This window comes from Durio zibethinus, chromosome 17, assembly GCF_047325235.1.
Source record: "Durio zibethinus cultivar Kanyao isolate XHJ-2024 chromosome 17, ASM4732523v1, whole genome shotgun sequence".
Lineage (NCBI taxonomy): Eukaryota > Viridiplantae > Streptophyta > Magnoliopsida > Malvales > Malvaceae > Durio > Durio zibethinus.
Genome location: NC_143178.1, coordinates 8,243,753 through 8,264,010, shown reverse-complemented (window position 1 = coordinate 8,264,010; position 20,258 = coordinate 8,243,753). Strand labels below are relative to the sequence as shown.

The 20,258-nt window shown below is 33.7% G+C and overlaps 1 protein-coding gene, 1 long non-coding RNA gene and 1 pseudogene across 4 annotated transcripts; 1 reads left to right on the top strand and 2 right to left on the bottom strand.

Moving 5' to 3' along the window:
• Positions 1–810: 810 nt before the first annotated feature.
• On the bottom strand, positions 811–4,137 carry LOC149514007 (uncharacterized). The gene is made up of 3 exons (XR_016329178.1): positions 2,525–4,137; positions 1,864–2,442; positions 811–1,782 (listed from the first exon to the last, which is right to left on the bottom strand). It is a non-coding gene; the product is annotated as an uncharacterized LOC149514007 (long non-coding RNA).
• Positions 4,138–5,405: 1,268 nt separating this feature from the next.
• On the top strand, positions 5,406–10,911 carry LOC111281310 (E3 ubiquitin-protein ligase XBAT33-like; annotated as a pseudogene). The gene is made up of 10 exons (XR_016329177.1): positions 5,406–6,018; positions 6,152–6,211; positions 6,666–6,737; positions 6,943–7,127; positions 7,434–7,594; positions 7,678–7,736; positions 7,817–7,863; positions 7,973–8,116; positions 9,261–9,352; positions 10,017–10,911. The product of XR_016329177.1 is annotated as an E3 ubiquitin-protein ligase XBAT33-like (transcript).
• A 388-nt stretch (positions 10,912–11,299) lies between these two features.
• LOC111288228 (CEN-like protein 1) lies at positions 11,300–12,647 on the bottom strand. 2 transcript variants are annotated; one of them, XM_089746408.1, is made up of 5 exons: positions 12,483–12,645; positions 12,213–12,405; positions 12,043–12,104; positions 11,885–11,925; positions 11,300–11,779 (listed from the first exon to the last, which is right to left on the bottom strand). In XM_089746408.1, the coding sequence occupies exons 2-5, from the start codon at positions 12,333–12,335 to the stop codon at positions 11,562–11,564; spliced, it is 444 nt and encodes a 147-aa protein (XP_089602534.1). In that variant the 5' UTR covers positions 12,336–12,405; positions 12,483–12,645; the 3' UTR covers positions 11,300–11,561. The 2 variants fall into 2 exon arrangements, with proteins under 2 accessions (XP_089602534.1, XP_022734767.2); XM_022879032.2 differs by having other exon boundaries at positions 12,213–12,647.
• Between the last annotated feature and the right edge of the window lie 7,611 nt (positions 12,648–20,258).

The window sequence follows — 20,258 nt, the reverse complement described above, 5'->3', positions numbered from 1 at the left end:
GTGTTTACTATGCACCTTCTTCCTTACTTAAAGTTTTCTTAGCAACATTACAATAGAAAATAATCTTGTAACAAGGTACACATACTCATTAATTTTAGCACATACACTCTGAAAATGTTGTTTTACTCCATACTAAGGTATCATGCTTAAGTGCTATAGTGCTATATCTTATGCTTTTCCTTTACCCAAATTACAATAAGTTTTACCCTCAGTCTATTACGTGTCATAACACTATTGTATCAAACAATAAACGAGTTATTGCTTAAGACTATTATATCAAACAATAAATAAGTTATTGTTTAAGTTAAAAAAGTTAAGAAGTACTCTATTCCATATGAATAGGAAACTATCATAGAAGTTACTCAATTTACTTAACCTCTTTGAGAATGTGGGAATAAGCTTAGTTTGAAATTATGTAAAAATTCACACACCCAAAGATCATCCTATGATGTTACTCAAATTACTTAGTAATCAAAAGAAAATTGAAATAAACTTAGCTTGATTTGAGAAAACTTCTGCATCTATAGGAAACCATCACTTATAGGTACTTAGTATTAATAACCAAACAAGTTAAAAACTACTAAGTCTAAGATGCAAATAATGCCAAAGGCTAAATTTGCAGTCACGAAGACAAGTCTGGACTGTATGAGTTATGGTACCAAGTCGATAGTCATAAAAACCACTCGAGTTATTTAAGTTGTAAGGCAAAATTGACGGTCAACAAAAACTCTTTCCAGCTTAGAATTTGGTATAATTGAATTTTCAAACAAACAACACAGATTAGCAATACGAATTTAGCACATGGCAAGAATTGATGTTGAAACTTCCACTTTTATTGATGATAATTTTTAAGAATAAAGAATAAAACTAAAAAAATAAAAACCAAATTACAACAATAGAAAATACAAAGGGCTTTAAGAGGTTGTAGGAGTTAGATCGTCATTGGTGGCAGGAGTTGAAGTAGCATCGGTCAAAGCCACAAGGAGCTCGGCTACATCAACATCAGTAATAAGAGGAGTGGCTTCAACATAACGACCAACTAACGTAGGTTCAGCTCCAGAACTACTGGCCTAAGAATCCCCAACAACAACAGGCAAGGCATTCAAATAAGTAACCGTCGAGATCCTACCAATCCTTTCAGACACTCTCACCCTTTTCAACTGGGCTAAGTTTTTTGGGGACTCTACTTTGAAAACTTCTAGTGGCATCTTCATCTTTGAAAAGTCAATCCTTCTTAAGTCTAGAGGCCTCAATTGTAGTTGTACCTGATACATGGTTAAAAGCCTTTAATGGTCGCCAGTGGCTAAGTAAACACTAGTCCATTCATCTTCTTACTCTACCAATCGTTTGGAAGACGCAGCATGTTCCGCCTCCAGCTTAGCCTTCAGCCTTGCAAGCTTCTCTTCTAATTGCTAGGCCCATGTTTGACTTTGATCCTTTCCTATTTCAACTTGGTTGGTGCGTGCTGTAGCTGCCACTTGTTCGCCTTACAACTTATTCTTTTCCTCTTTCACCTCCTTGAGGTGAGCAGTTGTAGCATCCAAATATTGTTGAATGGCAATATTCCTCACAATGGCCTTTTTCGACTAGTTTCCAACTTATTCACTTTTTTTATAGGGTGGTGTTCAAAGTCTTCAGGCTCTCGATGGAGGCATTTTTCTCCTGTAATATCTCTTGCTTGGCTCTAGCTTAGGCCTCATCTTGAAGCATCTCCCTTTTGCACCTTAAGTCTTACATTAGCATTTTGACTTGCTCGTAAAGACCTACCTTATTACCCAAAGACTGCACATTGTTATACTCACTGTTAACAACTCATTCAACGTAGAAGAATCAAAAGTAAAAATAACTTTATTCAATACTTACCTCAGTAGCCAAGCATAATTCAACCTGCAGGTTGGTAAGGTTAGGAAATGGTTGCACCATTTTTTTGTTAATGCGAAGAAGACTAGTTGTGGCACTCGGACATGCTGCCTTAATAGGGAATACAGTAGTGGACATTTGTTGATTGCAGTAAAATCTGAGGACATCTTATCCAACTTGTAGCCAGCATAAGCTTTTAAGAAGGCCACCAGGTTTTCATTGGTGAGCCTTCTAATGTCAATACTGACCATCATAGATGGAGTAGCAACAGTTGGTAGAAGAGGTGCAATAAGGGCAGGAATGGTGCTAGCAACAGAAGTTGTTACAGAAGGCACAATTGGCATTAAGTTGGGTACGACTAAAGCAGGTGGAGTTGCACTTGATCCTGCAATTGAAGGCATTAGAGAGGCCTATTTGACCACTATTGGTTGAACTTTGCCAGAAGTAAGCATTCACTGCTGGGCATGTTGGAGCTCATCACGGTTTGTTTCTTTACGAGAAGAAAATTGACATGTAAATACCTCTTCCCTTTCTACTTCACTTGTTGGAGTATCTTTTGAAGCTTTGAAGTGTGATTTATCTCTACAAAGCAAACATAAATATTTGAATCAGTTAACTATAATTAAATTAAACAAAATATAATGCAATTACCTTTAGCAACAACCTTAGCATCTGGGAAACCAAAAGTAGGCACACCCACACCTAACACCCCTTCATTATCCTGAATACCCTGGACCCTTTCAACACCTTGCACGTTAACATTCCCCGTAGATTAACAGAGGTAGCCATAACTGATCTTTTTTATATTATTTGCTGTATGCCACCAGCTAGGGGACTTCCTTAATGAGCCACAGATTTTTTGGGCTTGACTGCTGCCTTTTCAATGCAGCGACAAACATAATAACTCCACATCAACATTAATTGTTAACATAGTAACACAATACATAAGGCAACAAAAAACAACCTAGTTACATTTTTTCCCGCCCAAATTCTCCTTGTCTTTAGGGGTCATTTTTTTCCCATCTTGACTTTTTTCCTAGTCTAGCACTTCTTGAACACTAGTAGCCAAGCCTTGATCCTCACTAGCTGCAAATGTTTTTGCGGATGGCCAACTCTAGATAAAACAGTTTCTCATTCTTTAGAGCATTCACTTACTTTAGCTCATCCTCCTTGAGCTCTTGAGTCTCTCTTGTTGGCCCGCTGGCATAAGACCACTTAATTTTAAAAGAAAACCGCATGCCAAGAGCTTTAGTACAGGCCACCATAAATATGTCATACAAAGAATGCCTATTGGACAGTAACTTGACCATGCATGATTGCTCATGAGCTTGAAGATAGTACAGTCAACCATTAATCTCCCTCAGCAAGTACAACACCAGAATCACGATCACTAAGGGACCTACTTTTCAGATGACAGTAAATGAAGTACGTCATATGATTGCCTAGGCATTTGATGCTATTTGCGAACTGTCAGTTTAAACATGACCAGCACCAATAGGAAGAATGGAGTAGTGGCAGGTAGAACTCATAGAGGAAATTGTGCAAATAGAACGCTGTCATTCCTTTATTGGCCTTAATCTAGCTGATGGTGAAACTTTCATCAGGCATTGAAATGGTATACATGGAATTACCTGGATCGAAGGCTACACAGTCCAAGATTTGGTTCACCATGCTTGGTGTCATGTTAGAGCGATAAATATCTGATGGCCATGTCCTTGGAGCCAGATCCTTGGGCTCCTCCATCACGACTTCCTTTTTCTTCCCATTTTTTTGCCATTGCTACTACAGAATCAAGAGCCCCTACCTCATTTATCATGATACATATACCATAACCACCATTACTTAGCGATCCCTGGCCCCTAGACCCCTAACCCGACCACCTTTTCCCCTACCTTAACCCCCACTGTTCACAGCGGGCACCATGGTATTCTCATCATCACTCGAGCTCTAAATAACAATCCTTTTCTTCGGTGCCATTTCCCTACAAAAAATCAAACAAACACAAAAAAAATCTACAAGATTACTTAGCCATAGAAAGTTTACAAGAAAACAGTAACACAATCACCAACAACACAAAACTTAGACAACAAATTCTCCAATTTGCTCACAAGTTACAAATTGAGTTTAAAAATTCTCTATCTCCCTCTTTTATAGCCAGCTAAATGCTTCGTTGAAATAATATGAATTAAAACACTATTTTAACTGATTTCAAAATGATCAAGATTAATTCTTAATTAGGATAATGCTTCGATTACACACATTTTTTAAAATATATATATTTATTCCCTTCATTGTTAAATTAGTACAATTTAAAATTTAAACCCATTAATTGTGCCTTTCAATTTTTCAACCCTATTGCACCGCGTGACCTACGCAATCGCATTTTTAGAAACACAGGTGCGTGCTGAACAATGTGTTCAAAGACATGCTCCACCCACACACACTACATGCATTGCATAAGTATTTGACACAAAAATTTTCCTAAATCCTCACCTACGATTCCCTATATGTCGACAAAACACAAGGCACGCCAAGCTCGTGTCTTTTATCTAAAAGGGACACAAAGACACATCATCACTCATAACCTGCCAAAGCAACGTCATACCAACTAGTGCTTCCTCACCAACTCTCGCCAAAGGCCTAAGAGCAGTCACTTTATAACCCTCTCAGCCTTGCAGGCAGTTGTTGTACCTATTTATTCAATTAATAAGGGCAACTCCCATAATCGTCAAATTAGCATATGCTCGACTATTACGTCATCACATATAAGTATTGCCATATACACTCTGTCATAGAGTAAGCTTGCACTTCATCAAGAGGGACTCGCCCAACAACCCTTCACTCATGTCTCACTAAGGCATCACTTTATAATAAAATTAATTAATTTTTAATTTACTAAAAATCATGTAATTTATATTTATTTGAGATTATAAACACAGCTTACAATCATTTATGTAAATCTTTTTTGAATTTCACGAAATTTATCATCAATTATAAATTATTTTAAACTATGTCATTTTTTTTATATATAAAATAAAATAAGGTCCAGATACGATATGAGCCAAACATTTTTCCTCTTAAAGTTTCTCTAGTGTTTATTGTGCATCTTTTTCTTTGCTAAACCTCTAAACACTTAGCAGACTTGAATGTTAAAACGCATCCTAAAGAATTAACTCCAATGCCCTTTGATCGTGCTTTTTAGGTGCAGGTTAAAGCTTTCCACTATATAGTCACCAAATCACTTCTCTCCAACTAACACCCAAAACACTATTAACAATACTAAATCTCGAAACCTGGCGTTTCTGCTTTTGAATCTAAAAATAGAAGACAATTTTGTACAAATTGAGCCAAATAAATTTTGAAATAGGTTTTTTTTTTTTCAATTTTGTTACATGGGAAGAGGGATTTTGGGGATTTTAAAAGCTGAAGTGAAGTGTGAAACTGTCATCTGCCATCCAATTTTTGTTTTGTTTTTTTTTTTTTAACGAAAACAAAAGGACTTCAAGAAAACAAGACAAAAACCATGACAGATGAGAATTAGAAGGGAAGAGAAAAAAAAAAAAAAAAAAAGGAAAGGAAAGGTTAAGTGATAGTTGCGACGTAGTTTGCGAGACAGCACACTCCTGTTTCTTTTCCATTTGTCCTAAAAAACAGCAGAAACAAACAAGAAGCACAGCCCCCCAAAACAAGCAAACGAAAAGAAAAAGAACAAAATCCGACACCTCTCCCATATTTCATTACGACTACTTTGAAATTGTTTTTTCCTACTTGGAAAAGAGAACAAGACACGAAAATCCCCATCCCGGCAACCATTTTAGGGTTGCATTTTTAAAAGTTGTTTTATTTGAATTTTGTTCTCAGACAGTTGATCTAATTTCAATTCCCATACAAAAGGAATAAAAAAGTTCCTTTTTAAGTCCTAACCCAAGACAGATACCTGAGAGAGAAACAGAAAGAGAAGGAGAAAAGAAGAGAATCAAGATGGGAAATTCGTTTGGGTGCTCAGCTTCAGGGGAGAGATTAGTGTCGGCGGCGAGAGATGGGGATTTGGTGGAAGCCAAGATGCTTTTGGATTGCAATCCTTGTCTTGCTAAATATTCCACCTTTGGTGGCCTTAATTCTCCTCTTCATTTCGCTGCTGCCAAAGGCCACAATGAGGTTTCTTTTTTGTTTTATCTTCCGTTAAAAAATTTGTACTTGATTTTCCCTTTGGTTTATATAATGTTTACTGCTTGCCTTTTGAATTATATTTTTGACTTCCTGTTTTGTTTATTTGGTGGGCTTTTCTTAGATTGTTGCTTTGTTGCTCGAAAACGGAGCTGATGTTAATTCCAGGAATTACTGTGGCCAGGTAACTGATTTTGTCATTTTCTTATCTGTTTTTTTCTTTTTTTTGTTTTTTAAAATTTCAGAATGAATGATTGGTATGATAATTTTCTTATGCAGGTTTTTAGTTGTGGGTTTAGTTCTATTTTTAGAGTTCCTATGTAGATTTCAAATTTTGGAAACTTTGGCATTTGATTTATGGATATGGGATTTGGAATTAAAAATTGGAATTATGGGACATAATTTTAAAGAAAATATTCTGGTCGGCTAACCTTTCGAAAGAATCTATCATATTGGTTTTTAGAAATCGTTTAACATGATTTTAGATTCCAAATCTGATTCTGTGGAAACCCAAAGCCCGCTTCAAAGAATCTGGACTTCAAAATCTGATCCCTGCTAGGCAACAGATGGAACCGATCTGAAGTATAACTAACTTTTATTTCTTTTTTTTTTTTTTTTTGAATGTTTCTATTTGAAAGACGGCATTGATGCAAGCATGTAGATACGGGCACTGGGAAGTTGTACAGACCCTTCTGCTTTTCAGATGCAATGTGAGTTCCATTCTTTTTTTAACTTTTATGATAAAATATGACTACTAAATGATTCTTAGTTATAACTGGGTTGGGTGCTTCTTGCTCATGAGAGCATCATTTGGTTCTCATTTAAATTTTCTTTTTCTAATTTTGTTATAAACTTATAGGAAGTATTTTTGAATGTTTGTTAATTAGTAGATGACTGTTGTTATTTTATGTATAGGTTATGAGAGCAGATTATCTGAGTGGGAGAACTGCTCTGCATTTTTCTGCTGCAAATGGACACGTAAGATGCATAAGACTAGTTGTAGCTGATTTTGTTCCTAGTGCTCCATTTGAAGCTATAAACACCCAAATAGAAGGTGAAAGAGGGGATGGTTCTAGTGTGAGGAATAAAAATGATCAAAGGTGTGTGTTTTACCATTCCACTGAATAACTATGTGCTCCTGCTTGCTCTAATTTGAATTTAAATGGAGGATTAGGTCCAGGGTTTATTGCATGTTCTCTTCTGTAATATTGTGAAATAAATTAAACGGAAAGAAAAAGTTATTTTACAGCAAAATCTAAGTTTTGGGATGTGCAAACCATTGATGCTCATAGCATATATATTCTCCAAGTGATTTCCATTGCTATGGAATCACTCCTCAAACTTCAATGCCAAAAGTTCTAGGCACTCGTGTAGTTGTGCTAATTGTGTAACTTATTGCTATGCAGTGCACTGTCAAAGTTTGTAAATAAAGCGGCTGATGGTGGGATTACTGCTCTTCATATGGCTGCACTAAATGGGTATTTTGATTGTGTACAGCTTTTGTTAGACCTTCAGGCCAATGTCTCTTCTGTCACATTTCATTATGGAACTACAATGGATTTGATAGGTATGGTTTTCTTTTTATTTTTTCCATGGATGATTGTCATTTGATTTAAACTTTTGGGTGATATGGTTACTTTTTTTGGGCAGGAGCTGGAAGCACTCCTTTGCATTATGCTGCTTGTGGGGGAAACTTGGAGTGCTGCCAGGCACGACTTATAAACAATGTTTTTTGAGCCCATCTGTAATTTTCTTGAATTGGATATTATGTTAATTCTTTTATCTGCAGATCCTTCTTGCAAGAGGAGCCAGTCGATTGACTTTGAATTGCAATGGGTAAACTGCCTATTGATCTCATTCTGTTCTTGTTTGTTTGGTCTTTCACTACGGTTGCTGTTTCAGTTCTGCACGTACCATGGCTAAAAGAGTTATCTGTATTTCTCAGGTGGCTGCCACTTGATGTTGCCAGGATATGGGGTCGTCATTGGCTTGAGCCCTTGTTGGCACCTAATTCTAACACAATCATACCTAGATTTCCTTCTTCCAACTACTTGTCCTTACCACTTTTGAGTCTACTTAACATAGCAAGGTAATCCTATAACTACTATAGTCTACAGTCTATATAGGCTAGGATTGCTAGTTTTCAATCACTACTGAACAGTTGTATTGCACAATGTTCTGTTAAAAGAAATAAAAGACATCCTTGATGATTTGGAGTTGGTCAAACTTGAATGGAGAGCTTGCTAGATGGTAGATATAATGGTGATTCAAGATACTTTAGTCTTTTGGTATATAACATACTTCTAAATGACAGAGAGATATATCATTAGAGGAAAAATAATAGAAATTTAATAAGCTTCTTATCAAATCAATATGTGGTTAGTGTGGCTGGGAGCAATTCAAAATTTTTTATTTTTGCTGGTACAATGATTCTCCTTGCAAGACTTACTATTTCCTAAGTTTGAAACTTTTAGGTGATCTGAAACTGGTTATCATATTAAAACGGGTTAAAAATAAACATTTACTTTTGAGGCACAGGCTTCTTTCATGTTGCAAATCAATAGTAGGTGACATATGTCACGACTAAATCATGATGTGTAGGCTTCATTTTAATACGCAAAGCTTGGTTCTAGATAATTCCTAGACCCTGAAAATTGACTGTTTAAAACTTCAATTTTTAGGATTGTTTGTTCCTTGTGTTTTTTTTTTTTTTCGTCTGTTTTAAATAAGGAGAAAAAATTTAAAAACTTCATCTTGCTTGGAGAATATGAGTGACCATAGATAATATTGTAAAGTTTGAGAATGTTGTAAAGGGCTTATGCTGACTTAAATTCACTTGAAAGAGCCTATATTACTGTCAACCGCAGTCAGATGCAGGATTTCTTCCATTTCTCAAATTTTTGCAATCAAGTATTTCTTTTACTACTGTTGCTATTATGCCTTGTTTGCAGTAATGACTTACCTATGGACTATGGAAAAAGTTAGAAAATAGACTCAGTAATTTATTTTCAGTTATTCAAATAAAAATGGTATGAGTTGTTACTCTTGCCGAATTGCGGGCAGTTGTGTCCAAAATGCAATCTCTGTCTTAATCCAGCAAATCATAGCCTTAGCGCTAAAAATTTTTAGTTGGTTTTCAGTTTGAGTACATACAACAATCAGATACTTTAGGTTCATCAGCATGCTAAAAGTTTTTATGGTGCATAACCTTCATTTTGACTATTATTTTTCAGAGAATGTGGGTTGCAGTCCTCAACAACCTCCTCAGATGATGCTGACACTTGTGCTGTCTGCCTTGAAAGAGCGTGTAGTGTTGCGGCTGAAGGTATGTCTTCAACTTGCTGTTTCATAATTTTGGTTTCTACTCCCTGCACATTTTTTTCTTGTAGAAAATGCTGGCAGAAAGCAGCCAACTGTTTGGATCACTTCGTTCTTTAATTTTGTATGGTTGTCCTTATTGATTTTAGCATCATTTTTTATGAGTTTTCAAACACTATCACACTAGTCTTCTAGTTGGGGCCTTGGAAGACAAGAGAGGGGATACAGATTAGATTTCGAAGTTATTTTAATGCCATAGCATAGAAAAACCTAAATTTATAGTTGAAGTTATGGTGAGTTAGGAAGCAAGCTGGTGAGTACAATGACTTAGATAATCCAGCGCTAGAATTTAGGAATCAATCAAGAATATATAGTGAAATTGTGCTTTTGGCTCTTATCCAAAATATATTACTATTTGTTTTGGTATCTAGACACTTGCATTTTGTTTCTGGAGGTAAAACGCAAGTAGCTGAAGTAACATCCAGAAGGAGCTTAAATTTTTAGTAAATGAGCCTGGAAATCTTTTTAATATCAACTTCATGATTATGTTTTCTGTCATGATTAAACTTCTGTATTTATTTCTTCACTAAAAATCAATTATAAGGCTCTCAAGTTACAGGTATGCAATTATTGTACTTATTGCACCCTGTGAATTCATTTTATCTTTTCAGGATGTGGGCATGAACTATGCGTAAGGTGTGCACTCTATCTTTGCTCAACAAGCCACATTCCTTCCAATATGGTGGCCCCACTTGGGTCTATTCCATGCCCTCTTTGTAGACATGGCATTCTTTCCTTTGCCAAATTGCCCAGTTCACCAGCAAAAGAAATTAAGCTGCATCTTTCACTTGGTCTGTGTACCCCATGCATGCTTCATCCTTGTGATACAGATTGCTCATCACCTGCTTCAGAGACCGTAAAGAATCACGTCGCCTCAGTTTCTTCAGATCTTTTCTGTCCAGTTACCTGTAGTCCATTTCTTCCTGTTGCCATCCCTTTGTGCACCTGCAATGATGGTCCTTGCCCTTCTTTTGAACCTCAAGATACCGAAACTCAAGATGAATCTCCAAGACGTTCGCAAGCTACATCAATTGACCAGGATAAACTTGAAGGACCAAGACTGGAGAGAACAACCTGTTCAAGCATGTTTTGGGGTAGGAGGAGCTGCAGTAGAGAGCATCAATGCAATTCCGAAATAAATGCTTGATTGGTTTCGTCTGTGGTTGATCTATTCTACGAAAGAGCTTCAGTCATAGGTTCCATTGTGGGACAATACCCCGGGTGCAAAACCCTTCATGAAATCTTCGATTTTTTTTTTTGGGTAGTATTATGTATTTATTACTAGTTCAAGAAAGCTTGAATTTTGTTTCTATTGAAATATTCAGAAAGTGAATCTAATTGCTAGTCAATGTTATATTATGAAATGATACGGAGTCAATGTCTAGGGAACAGAGACAGCTAGCTATATCCTAGTATTCTGTCGTTCGAGGATTTGCCGAAGAGATGCCACTGGCACTGGATGTATATAATTCTCATATTAACAAAAATTTGCAATCTTGATCGCCACTAACCGATATTTCAAAATTTCAAGTTGATTAATTATTACTTGAAGCCTGTTTAACTGATGCCTTGTTTTTGAATTATATATTTCCTCCTCTCTGCTCCATTAATATCCATCCAAACTCTGGAGTTGTTATCTTCATGATATGGAACTATTTTTGTGAATCCTACATATATGATCATAAAAAGTTGAGAATGGAAAAACCAGCTACATTTAGATTATTAAGAAGTAATATATTTGATTAATGTCCAATTATTTTAACATAGAGTTAAAACTATTACTGCAATACTATAAGATATCATTAAAGAAAGGGTGGTCTGATAAAGCAGACCTTAATTTCTGTTATTTTCATAACAGTCCTTTCCACGGTCATTTACTATGGTGCATCCCGAATCAAATCAGAAAACTACTCCTTAATTAAAGAACTTTAAAAGGAGGATCGAGTCCACAGACAACCGAAACCAGTATCCTCACCTAGCAGTAGCTCACAACGACACGACAAGATTACGAGTAAAATAGCCACCACAGAAAACATACGTGTCAAACCCTAAATCCAGGAGAGAGATAATGTTGGGTCTTTACATTCGCATTTTTTTCTTTCTTTTTGATGTGGATTATTAGTAGTGCTATTATGTATGGACTAGGGCGGGTAGGGTTATCTTCTTCTTGCAGCAGTTTCTCTCTGGGCATTGAAGTACACTGCAGCCACTGGGAGGCCCAAACCGTTCTCGTCTGAGAACCTCCTGGTGTTGAAGTAATCCCTCGAAGATGATGGCCTCACTGTTTGTCTTCCTCTCTGTTTGAACAGAACGAAAACGTATCTGTGGATGCCAACTGTTGGCTTTGGGGTCTCGTAGCTAACAACTTCCCTCCCTGTTGGCGTTAAAATCGATTGAGTGCGAAAAATTGTATTCTTTATAGGTTCAAATGAGTCAGAAACAGGTCATATATTTTGAAATTGTGATTTTAGAAACTCACCAAAAGAATCATCAGTTGTACCAGGAATGTCCGTAACCATCCTGCAGGAAGATACGTTAATGGTTTACGTTATAGAAGTTATAAACTTCATATATTGAAGAAAATTTATAGTAAAGATCGAAAATATAGAGTTTAGTGATGCTGATACTGATACAAACCAGTGCAAATGTTCTCGCAAGTACGGATCACTAGGGCTTGGAGCATCAGGATCTGTCATGATCTACAAAGGTAGCAAAAGAGAAGCAGATAAAAGGAATTGCAAGAGTTAGACTTCGGTACTAATATTAACCTACTATACCGTACAGTGCAAGGTTTTGGTGGAACTTACTAATGTGTAAGAAGCTCTCATGTCCTCGCCGGCAATCTCAACCCGAGGTTTAGCAGTAATGACTGCAGGCATGAGCTCATGGCCATTGGCAACTTGTTTGTTGGAGTTGTAAGTTACCGTCATTTTGACACTTGGGGAGAAATTGTCCACCACCTCTCCAATAACTCTTCCAATAGTCAGTGGCTCGGGGACCCTTGACATGATGAAGACAAATTAACGCAACAGTTATGATCGAGAGAGAGAGAGAGAGAGAGAGAGAGAGATAGATACAAAATGTTTGCTTCAGCTGCTTTGGTGCAATGGGTTTGGAGGAATATGAGAGCTTTTATGCATAGAAGAGAGAAAGAGACTTGAAGGGAGCTTGGTTTTGAGGCTCAAGGATTCGAAAATGCTTCAGCATAAAAAAAAGTCCATTTTCCGGAAAGGACATCTTCTAATTTTACAAAAAATGAAAATGAAGGAAGAAACAAGTGAAGAGATGGGATTATTGGCTTCGTAGAGATCCCTTCACAAATGCTTAAAATGCTTATTTCATAGCCCAAATCTCTCTATGGAATCTAACACGTATTTTGCTTCTTGGCTTCATATGAATGAAGAATACGACTTTTCCACTTTAATATAATATCTTCGGACAAATGGGAATTCAGCTTTTAAGGTGCTTCACTCCATACACATGCTTTCTCTCATAAGAAAGTAGAAACCAAAAAAATAAGGGGATCAAAATGTTTAAAAACTCGTAGGTAATTCAATGAAAGGAGGCAAAGGGTATTTGGACTGTCAGTGTCATCTCATTTAGCAAAATGGTAAATATATATATATATATATATTTTAAGAGATTTAATCGATTAAATGGATTAAATTCAATTAACTAATTAGTTACTAAATTAATTTCAATTGATTATCAAAAATAATTATAGAAAATTTTTTTTTCAATTAATTCAATTCTAAAATAAAATTAAACAAAATTTTAATCGAAATATAATAAAATGTATATATAAAATTAAAAATATATGAAATTACTAATTTCATTATAAGTTACCTAAGTTTTTAATCTAATAATTTGGTTTTTAAATATTTTATTGAATAATTTTATTTAATTTGTTTTAAATATAATAAATTAAGAAATTAAATTATAATTTAATTTAATATATTTTATTAATCGATTAATTGAAAAAAATTAATTGAACCGATCAAATTAATTTTAGTTAATTAATTTTTAAAATTAAAAAATTTGATTCGATTAATAAAAAGAAAATAACATAATTCTATTAATTTAGTTTTAAATAATTACTATGAAATTAATCAAATCAATTGAATAAACATCTATACAATTGATAGATAAAAATACTTTCTCAAAAAAGCTTTGGAGTTTTGTCTAACTTTTTGAAGTTTATTGGTGACATACATATGAGATTAACATATAATTTTTAGTAACTTTAATATGATTTTCATAAAATTGATACATATATATATTTATATCAAATTTAAATTAATTTATTATAAAAATAGTCATTTAAGAATATGAAAAGAGATTGTTAACATTAAAATTTAAAATTATTAGATGTCATCTTTTAAAAATAAATATATAAATTAATTAAATTAAATACCTAATTTATTACTAATTAATATATATAATTTCATGAATGTTTGACTTTATCATAAAGCTTTAAAATTGCTAAAATTTCATTAATAAACTTAGCTCGAGTAATTTCTTGAAATTAAATGGAATGCACCATATTAGGACCACTTAAGGAGGGTCTTGTCATTTCAAGTTAAAAAATGGAGCCATTTGCTGGACTGAATTGAATTGTTGCAATATAAATTAATGGACAACATCATTGTATACATATAGTTGACATATTTAAGCATTTAATATTATATTATATAAAATTAAATTTAATGTTGTATTTTTATTAAATTAAAAAATATTGTATTAATTACAAATTTTTCTTCAGTATCATCTTCTCAAGTCTCACCTTAATTAACATTTTCTCATATAATATACTAATAATATTTTAATTTATTACTGGCAGAGCAGAACAATAGACTATAGGCTATAGCTATAGCCTTTGGCAATATATATAATATAATATCACTATAGCTAGAACATCATTATTTTCCTCTTTTCACAATATTGCGACGCACTTCTCCCAAGCACAGCACTCACCAACTTTTGAAAGTTCGATCGAATATAAAAGTTTTATATTCCTTTCTAAGTTAATTAATGAATAAGATTCAGAGAAGAAGCGAAAAAGGGTGAGACGAAGAGGAAAACTAAGAAGTCCAGCTGTACGTGGGGAAAATATTGGCAGCCAACGCCATAAATGTCTTTTGCTTTTAGCTCAACGATCGAATAGTTATTTTTCCTTAGATATTTGTAAAGTATGGGTATCACTCTCACTCTTACAGACTAGCGTTTATATATGAGACACATATATATGGACGCATTTGAAGCGGGGATCTGCCACTTATCTGATTTTCTATTGCGAGAATAATTCTTTCTAAATTCGACACGTATTTGAATTACTCTCAAAGAATAATTTTTGTCTAACAGAGAATTCAACGCTAGAAAGTTTTTGCTTCCCATTTTCTTCGACTGACACTGCTTGCTTCCTCAACGATCAGCATGAATCCAGGAAAAAAATAAAATCTATTTTTAACGAGTAGTTCTCCACACACACCTTTAGAAGCCCGTTGTTTTAGACTAATTACCCAGGTGTCATGTTATCCTGGAACTGCACCTGGCCAGCATCTCAGCCTTTGGAAGTTGGAAGTGAAAGTTTAGGCTGTAAAATGATCACATTAGATATCCTGGCAAAGCAAAATTTTCTGGTACGACTATGTCTGGGGACTAGGCTCGTTGAAAGTAATGGTTCGAGAAGAAATCCTGGCAGATATTTCCCTTTGTCTCTCTTTTAAAATGCAACATATATCAAATTTTAATCAAGTTGCTGTCTCATTCTCGCTTTTTCATGACTGATAATATACTGTAAATTGTTATTGGCCTACACCTTTGATTTGAAACGGTTCTGGAAATATTTTTCATCGGAAACTGGCCGCCCGAGTTAAGGTTCACCATAACGTTATGTACAAAAACAGGTTCCTAAACAGAGTGTACTGCAAATCGGTACTACCTTTAAACTTCTAGAGCTGATGAAGAAGATCCAAAAGCCGCCCATTGGTAAGTTGTTCGGAGATTCGATGAAGCTATAACCCAACTGCAGGGTCAAGAAACGCGGCCAATTAAAGGCCATGAAAAGTCGTAGATGCTCGCAAGGAACTCTTTAGTCCCTCCTTTTGTTATATTCCTACTGTCAAATCTCTGCACCATTCGATTGTTGATGTTGATTTTCTTGGCCACCGAGACGGTTTCAAAATTGACCAATCGCTTCGTGGAGTGAGCTGGCTTCGTCTTAAATTATTGGTCTGCGAAATTGGGCCTCAACTTTCAAATTTTTAACTTCTAGGCCTATAGTTTCTTTTCTTGGGCCAATGGCCTATAGATTTCTCAATTCTCAACTGAATCCCCTATTTTGCGTTGGCTTGTATATTCAAAAGAAGGTTATGGTTGATTCAGGCCTCGTTGGGCCTCATCTCCGGAAAGCCACCATAGCAGCCCTCTTGAGTCTCTGGCCAGCATTCCTTTTTCTTGGTCGCTATCAGGCCACAATTCTCGAACGTGCGCTTTGAAATTTATTCAACCGTCCAGGTCTCGCTAGGTTTACATAATTTCGAGATGCATATATGAATATACAAATTAATTGATATATTTATTTGAACAATTATAGTTTATAAACTAAAATAACGGTAATTTTTTAGATAATTCGTTTTCTTTTACTAATAATTCTAAATTAATAAATATTTTTCATTAAAAGTGAATAAAAATCTTTAATCGCATATTTACATTGAAATCATATAATTTTTTTATAAAAAATTTATTGAGTCAAAAGGTTTATACAGTCGTCAAAATATACTAACTCAATATGCAATAAAATGTGCAAAATTCACATAGAAATGATCATTATTAAATTACTAAAATTCTTACACATTTTGTATTAAAATTAAACTTATCAATACATTTTATTAAATTATAAAATTATCGATTAATAATAACCTAACTTCGTTAAAAAAAAATTCAAACATAATCATCACAAAAAAGAGAAAAGCAGTCGAGATTTCTGATAGGTCTATGGCACACGGTCAAGTAAGAAACTAATCTGTCAAGGTTCCCAAAAGATGTAAATTGATTATGTGTGAATTCTATCAATTAAAAAACCTGCGATGCATTCTATCAAACCTGTTGAAAGACCATTAAATGTGCGACTTGAACTCAGCGGCAGAATGCTGTCTGCCGAGTTGGGATGGAGAAGCTTCTTTCCTTTGCTTTCTCGAATGATAACAATGACAAAACAAATATGACAAAGATTCACGTAATAAACCCAACTTCCAACAAGGTTCTTAAAATAAACAAACACTTGTTGCAAAACCCGCAAGCTTGCCTGAATGGCATCTAGAGTAAAAAATTTTCAGTTATTTCATCTAATGCTGGGGCCAACGCAAAGTGGAACAGAAAAAATGAAGGCAAAATTTGTATCTTTTCCATATTGTTTGATTTGAATCAAACCTGTAAAAGTTGTTGCATCTACAGAAATAACAGTAATGTTGAGTTTAGCTCTTGGACATTAGTTATGTATGGTGATGAAATAAGTTTTTGCTGCTTAGGTAGTTGGCTTGAAACTAAATTTGGACGGGCAGCGCAAAACCTACCGTTCGTATTATCAAAGAATCGTATATACATAACAGTTTGTATGACACATCTGAATTAACTTCAAATGTGATGAGGCAACTTGTTATTAAGAATCATATTGCTTTGCTTCTTCTTTGACTAGTCCATTTATTGCATATTTGCATGCTCTAACTTTCTTTTTTTTTTTTTTTCTTTTGGGAGAATTTTGCTTGAATGGTATACAGTTTAGTCCTAAAAATTTATCGGTTAGCTATTTTTCACCGGTTATATTGGATGGCATTTATTGCTTAGTGATGCCAAGTGATTACTCTGTTTAATGTTTATTATATGGTTGGAGTATTTTGCTTTATGAGTGATTCAAGATTGGAGCTAGGCAGAGGCAAATCTGGGAATAGGCACAGACCATGATCCCTAAAAATAATTTTTTATAATATTACATATAAAATTCGACCTTCTTTAATATAAAACTCGACTCCCTTTTCTCAAATTTACTATTTCGATTTTTTTTTAGATTTTGCTGGTTCCATCATGGAATTTGAGGTAATTGTTTTCTCCTATCCTTCTAAAGTGCCATTGGATCACGAGTATCTAACATTTTCAATAGAGATGACAAAGTTCCATGTAAGTGATAGTAAAAAATATTGCATTTAAAAATGGGTAAAATTGATAGGGACTAGTCGAGGTTGAAGATAGGTCATCAACCTGTCACAATCCCACAAATTATGATCCCATAACCCAACTTCCTTTACTCGAAAAAGTTTAAGGGGAGGGGGGGGAATTGCAAAGCATCTTTGGAATTTTGAACAATGAAAGTAACATCGTTCTTCTAACCATAGCAATATTTGGCTCTACCATACTACTAAGTTATAGCATATGATTCAATGATTAGCTTAGAATTTTGGAGGAAAAAGAATCTATTACCAGTGTGAGATTAACATGAGAGAGACCAAAGCCAAGCAGAGATGGGAGGGACGAAGAATTGCAATATTTCTTGTTTTAAGGGATAGAGTCGTGGGCCAAAAACCGACAAATACAGCCAGCATTTTCAAGTAACAATAATTAATAAAGATGGAGATAATGTCATTAAGGTCCTGGATCCATCAATTCATCTTTTCAACAGAGAAAAACCCAGAACAGAACAATAATCTCTCTGTGTCTTTCTTCTGCATCATTTTCAACTGCCAGTTACCGGCTTTCCTGGAACTTTGAAAGAATACAAATCCCAAAAGAGTGAGCAGCCAGTTGTTAAAGTTAGTTCAGTTGCCCTTGGCCAAGCAAAGTCATGTCACATTCCATCTCTCCAGTCTCAATCTTCCATTTCTGGGAAGTTATTTATGGTTAAAGAGGAAAAAGAAAAAGAGAAAGAAAATGAAAACGCTTTAAAATTCTTCCCAACTTTTATTGCCTCTCAAGGCGTGCACGCATTGAGCTATGCCAAACCAACACTCTTTAGGTAATGCTTTGTTTATCTTAAGAAAAAGGTTTAGCCAGCTGATAGGCTGACGCATGCAACGCAATTGATGGGGATTGACTTAAAACCTTTCATCCTAAAACTGAAACATGACCTCCCAATTCCAGAAATTCTTGGTTGCTTTGCAGTTTTTTTACTAAATTATATTTTCCAAATAAGATGAAAAATTATATATATATATATATATATTGCAAGCAGATGAAACCTGTAAAATAATACAGAAACAATGTAATCTCATTCTTTTCAGTCTTTAACTCTTTATTGTGATAACAATTGAAATTTGAAAGGAGTAATTTTTCAATCTTCAAAAAAAAAAAAAAAAAAAATCTCAACTCTAAAGAAAAGGGAAGGAAGAGTAGTTTTCTAGCCTGCCTTGCTAGTAGCACATGGTATGCTGATGTATATCTGCAGCTCTGATTTCAGTACTGAGATATATAATCATATGATACTATCAAAATATAGAATCTGCTTCCATGTGTTTAAACAAACAAAGGGCTAATGCCCAGTGGACATTGCCGTAAATCAAAAGTTGGTTTGAAAAAAAGTAAGATGGAATAGCAGCCAATAATTTCAGAACTTTACAGCTTTCATTATTTATAGTAGATAATTAGCTTCATAATTATTTCCCTTTAATAACTTTTGAAAGGCTGCTTATTTAGGTTTAATCAAACACATATACTGGTTCTCTATACTTTACTTTTAGACTACAGTTAGAAATTAGAATTCACCAAGTAAAGGGTTGTTGCTTTTAAATATTTTAATTTCACGTTTTGTCGATAAATCTGGGACACATCTTCATTGTCTCTATGTACTAATTATATAGCATCTGACTTAACATGTTCAAGAAAGAGCAGTAGCGGTTGTTGAGTGAATTATGAATACCATGGTAATTGATAGATAATATAGTAAAAAATTATTAATAATATAATATTAATTAATTAATAATATAATAGTAAATTATGATGATATAATAGTAAATTATGAATAATACAATAATAAATGATTAATTATATAGTAACAAGTTATAAATCACATTTAGTAAATGATTAATAATATAAATAGTAAATGATGGACAATTTAATAATAATACAATTATGTCATAAGTTACATACTTTTAGATTGAAAACATTTTAAAAATAAAATTATGAGTGAAAATTTTAAATAAAAATAAAATAATGATAAAAATTAATTAATAACATTAGCTTTAACGCTTAAAAAAAGTTAAATATACATTATCTAGAAGGCAAACGGAATATTTTAAAATAAAATTTTGCAGGTAACTTACAATTGAATTATCATGTTGGATACTTCTAAATTAAAAACTTTTTAAAAATAAAAATGTTAGCAAAAAGTTTTGGGTAGTTAGCAAATAAGATTGTAATAAATGATTAATAACATAATAATAAATTTCACAATTATAATTATAAAAATTTACATATGCTATTAATTAAGCATAAAATAGTTTTTTTTTTTTTTTTATACTTTTACAAATATAAACATCTTTATAACACTCAACTATAATTATATTTTTAAGTTTTGCAATAACTAAAATCTTAATGTTTTAGGTTCAAGTTTTATTGTATGTGAATTTAGTTGTTTTGTTATGTTATAATTTGTTAATTGATTTTTAATAATTATAATTTAATTATGATGTAATAATCGATTATTTAATTGATTATATAAATATAATACTTAATTATGATTATAACTTTAAAAAATTCATCAAATCTTTTTAAATTTTCAAATAATTAGTAAATGATGGATAATATAATAATAAATGATTGACAAGTAATAATAATTAATTGATAAATAATAAATAATTAATTAT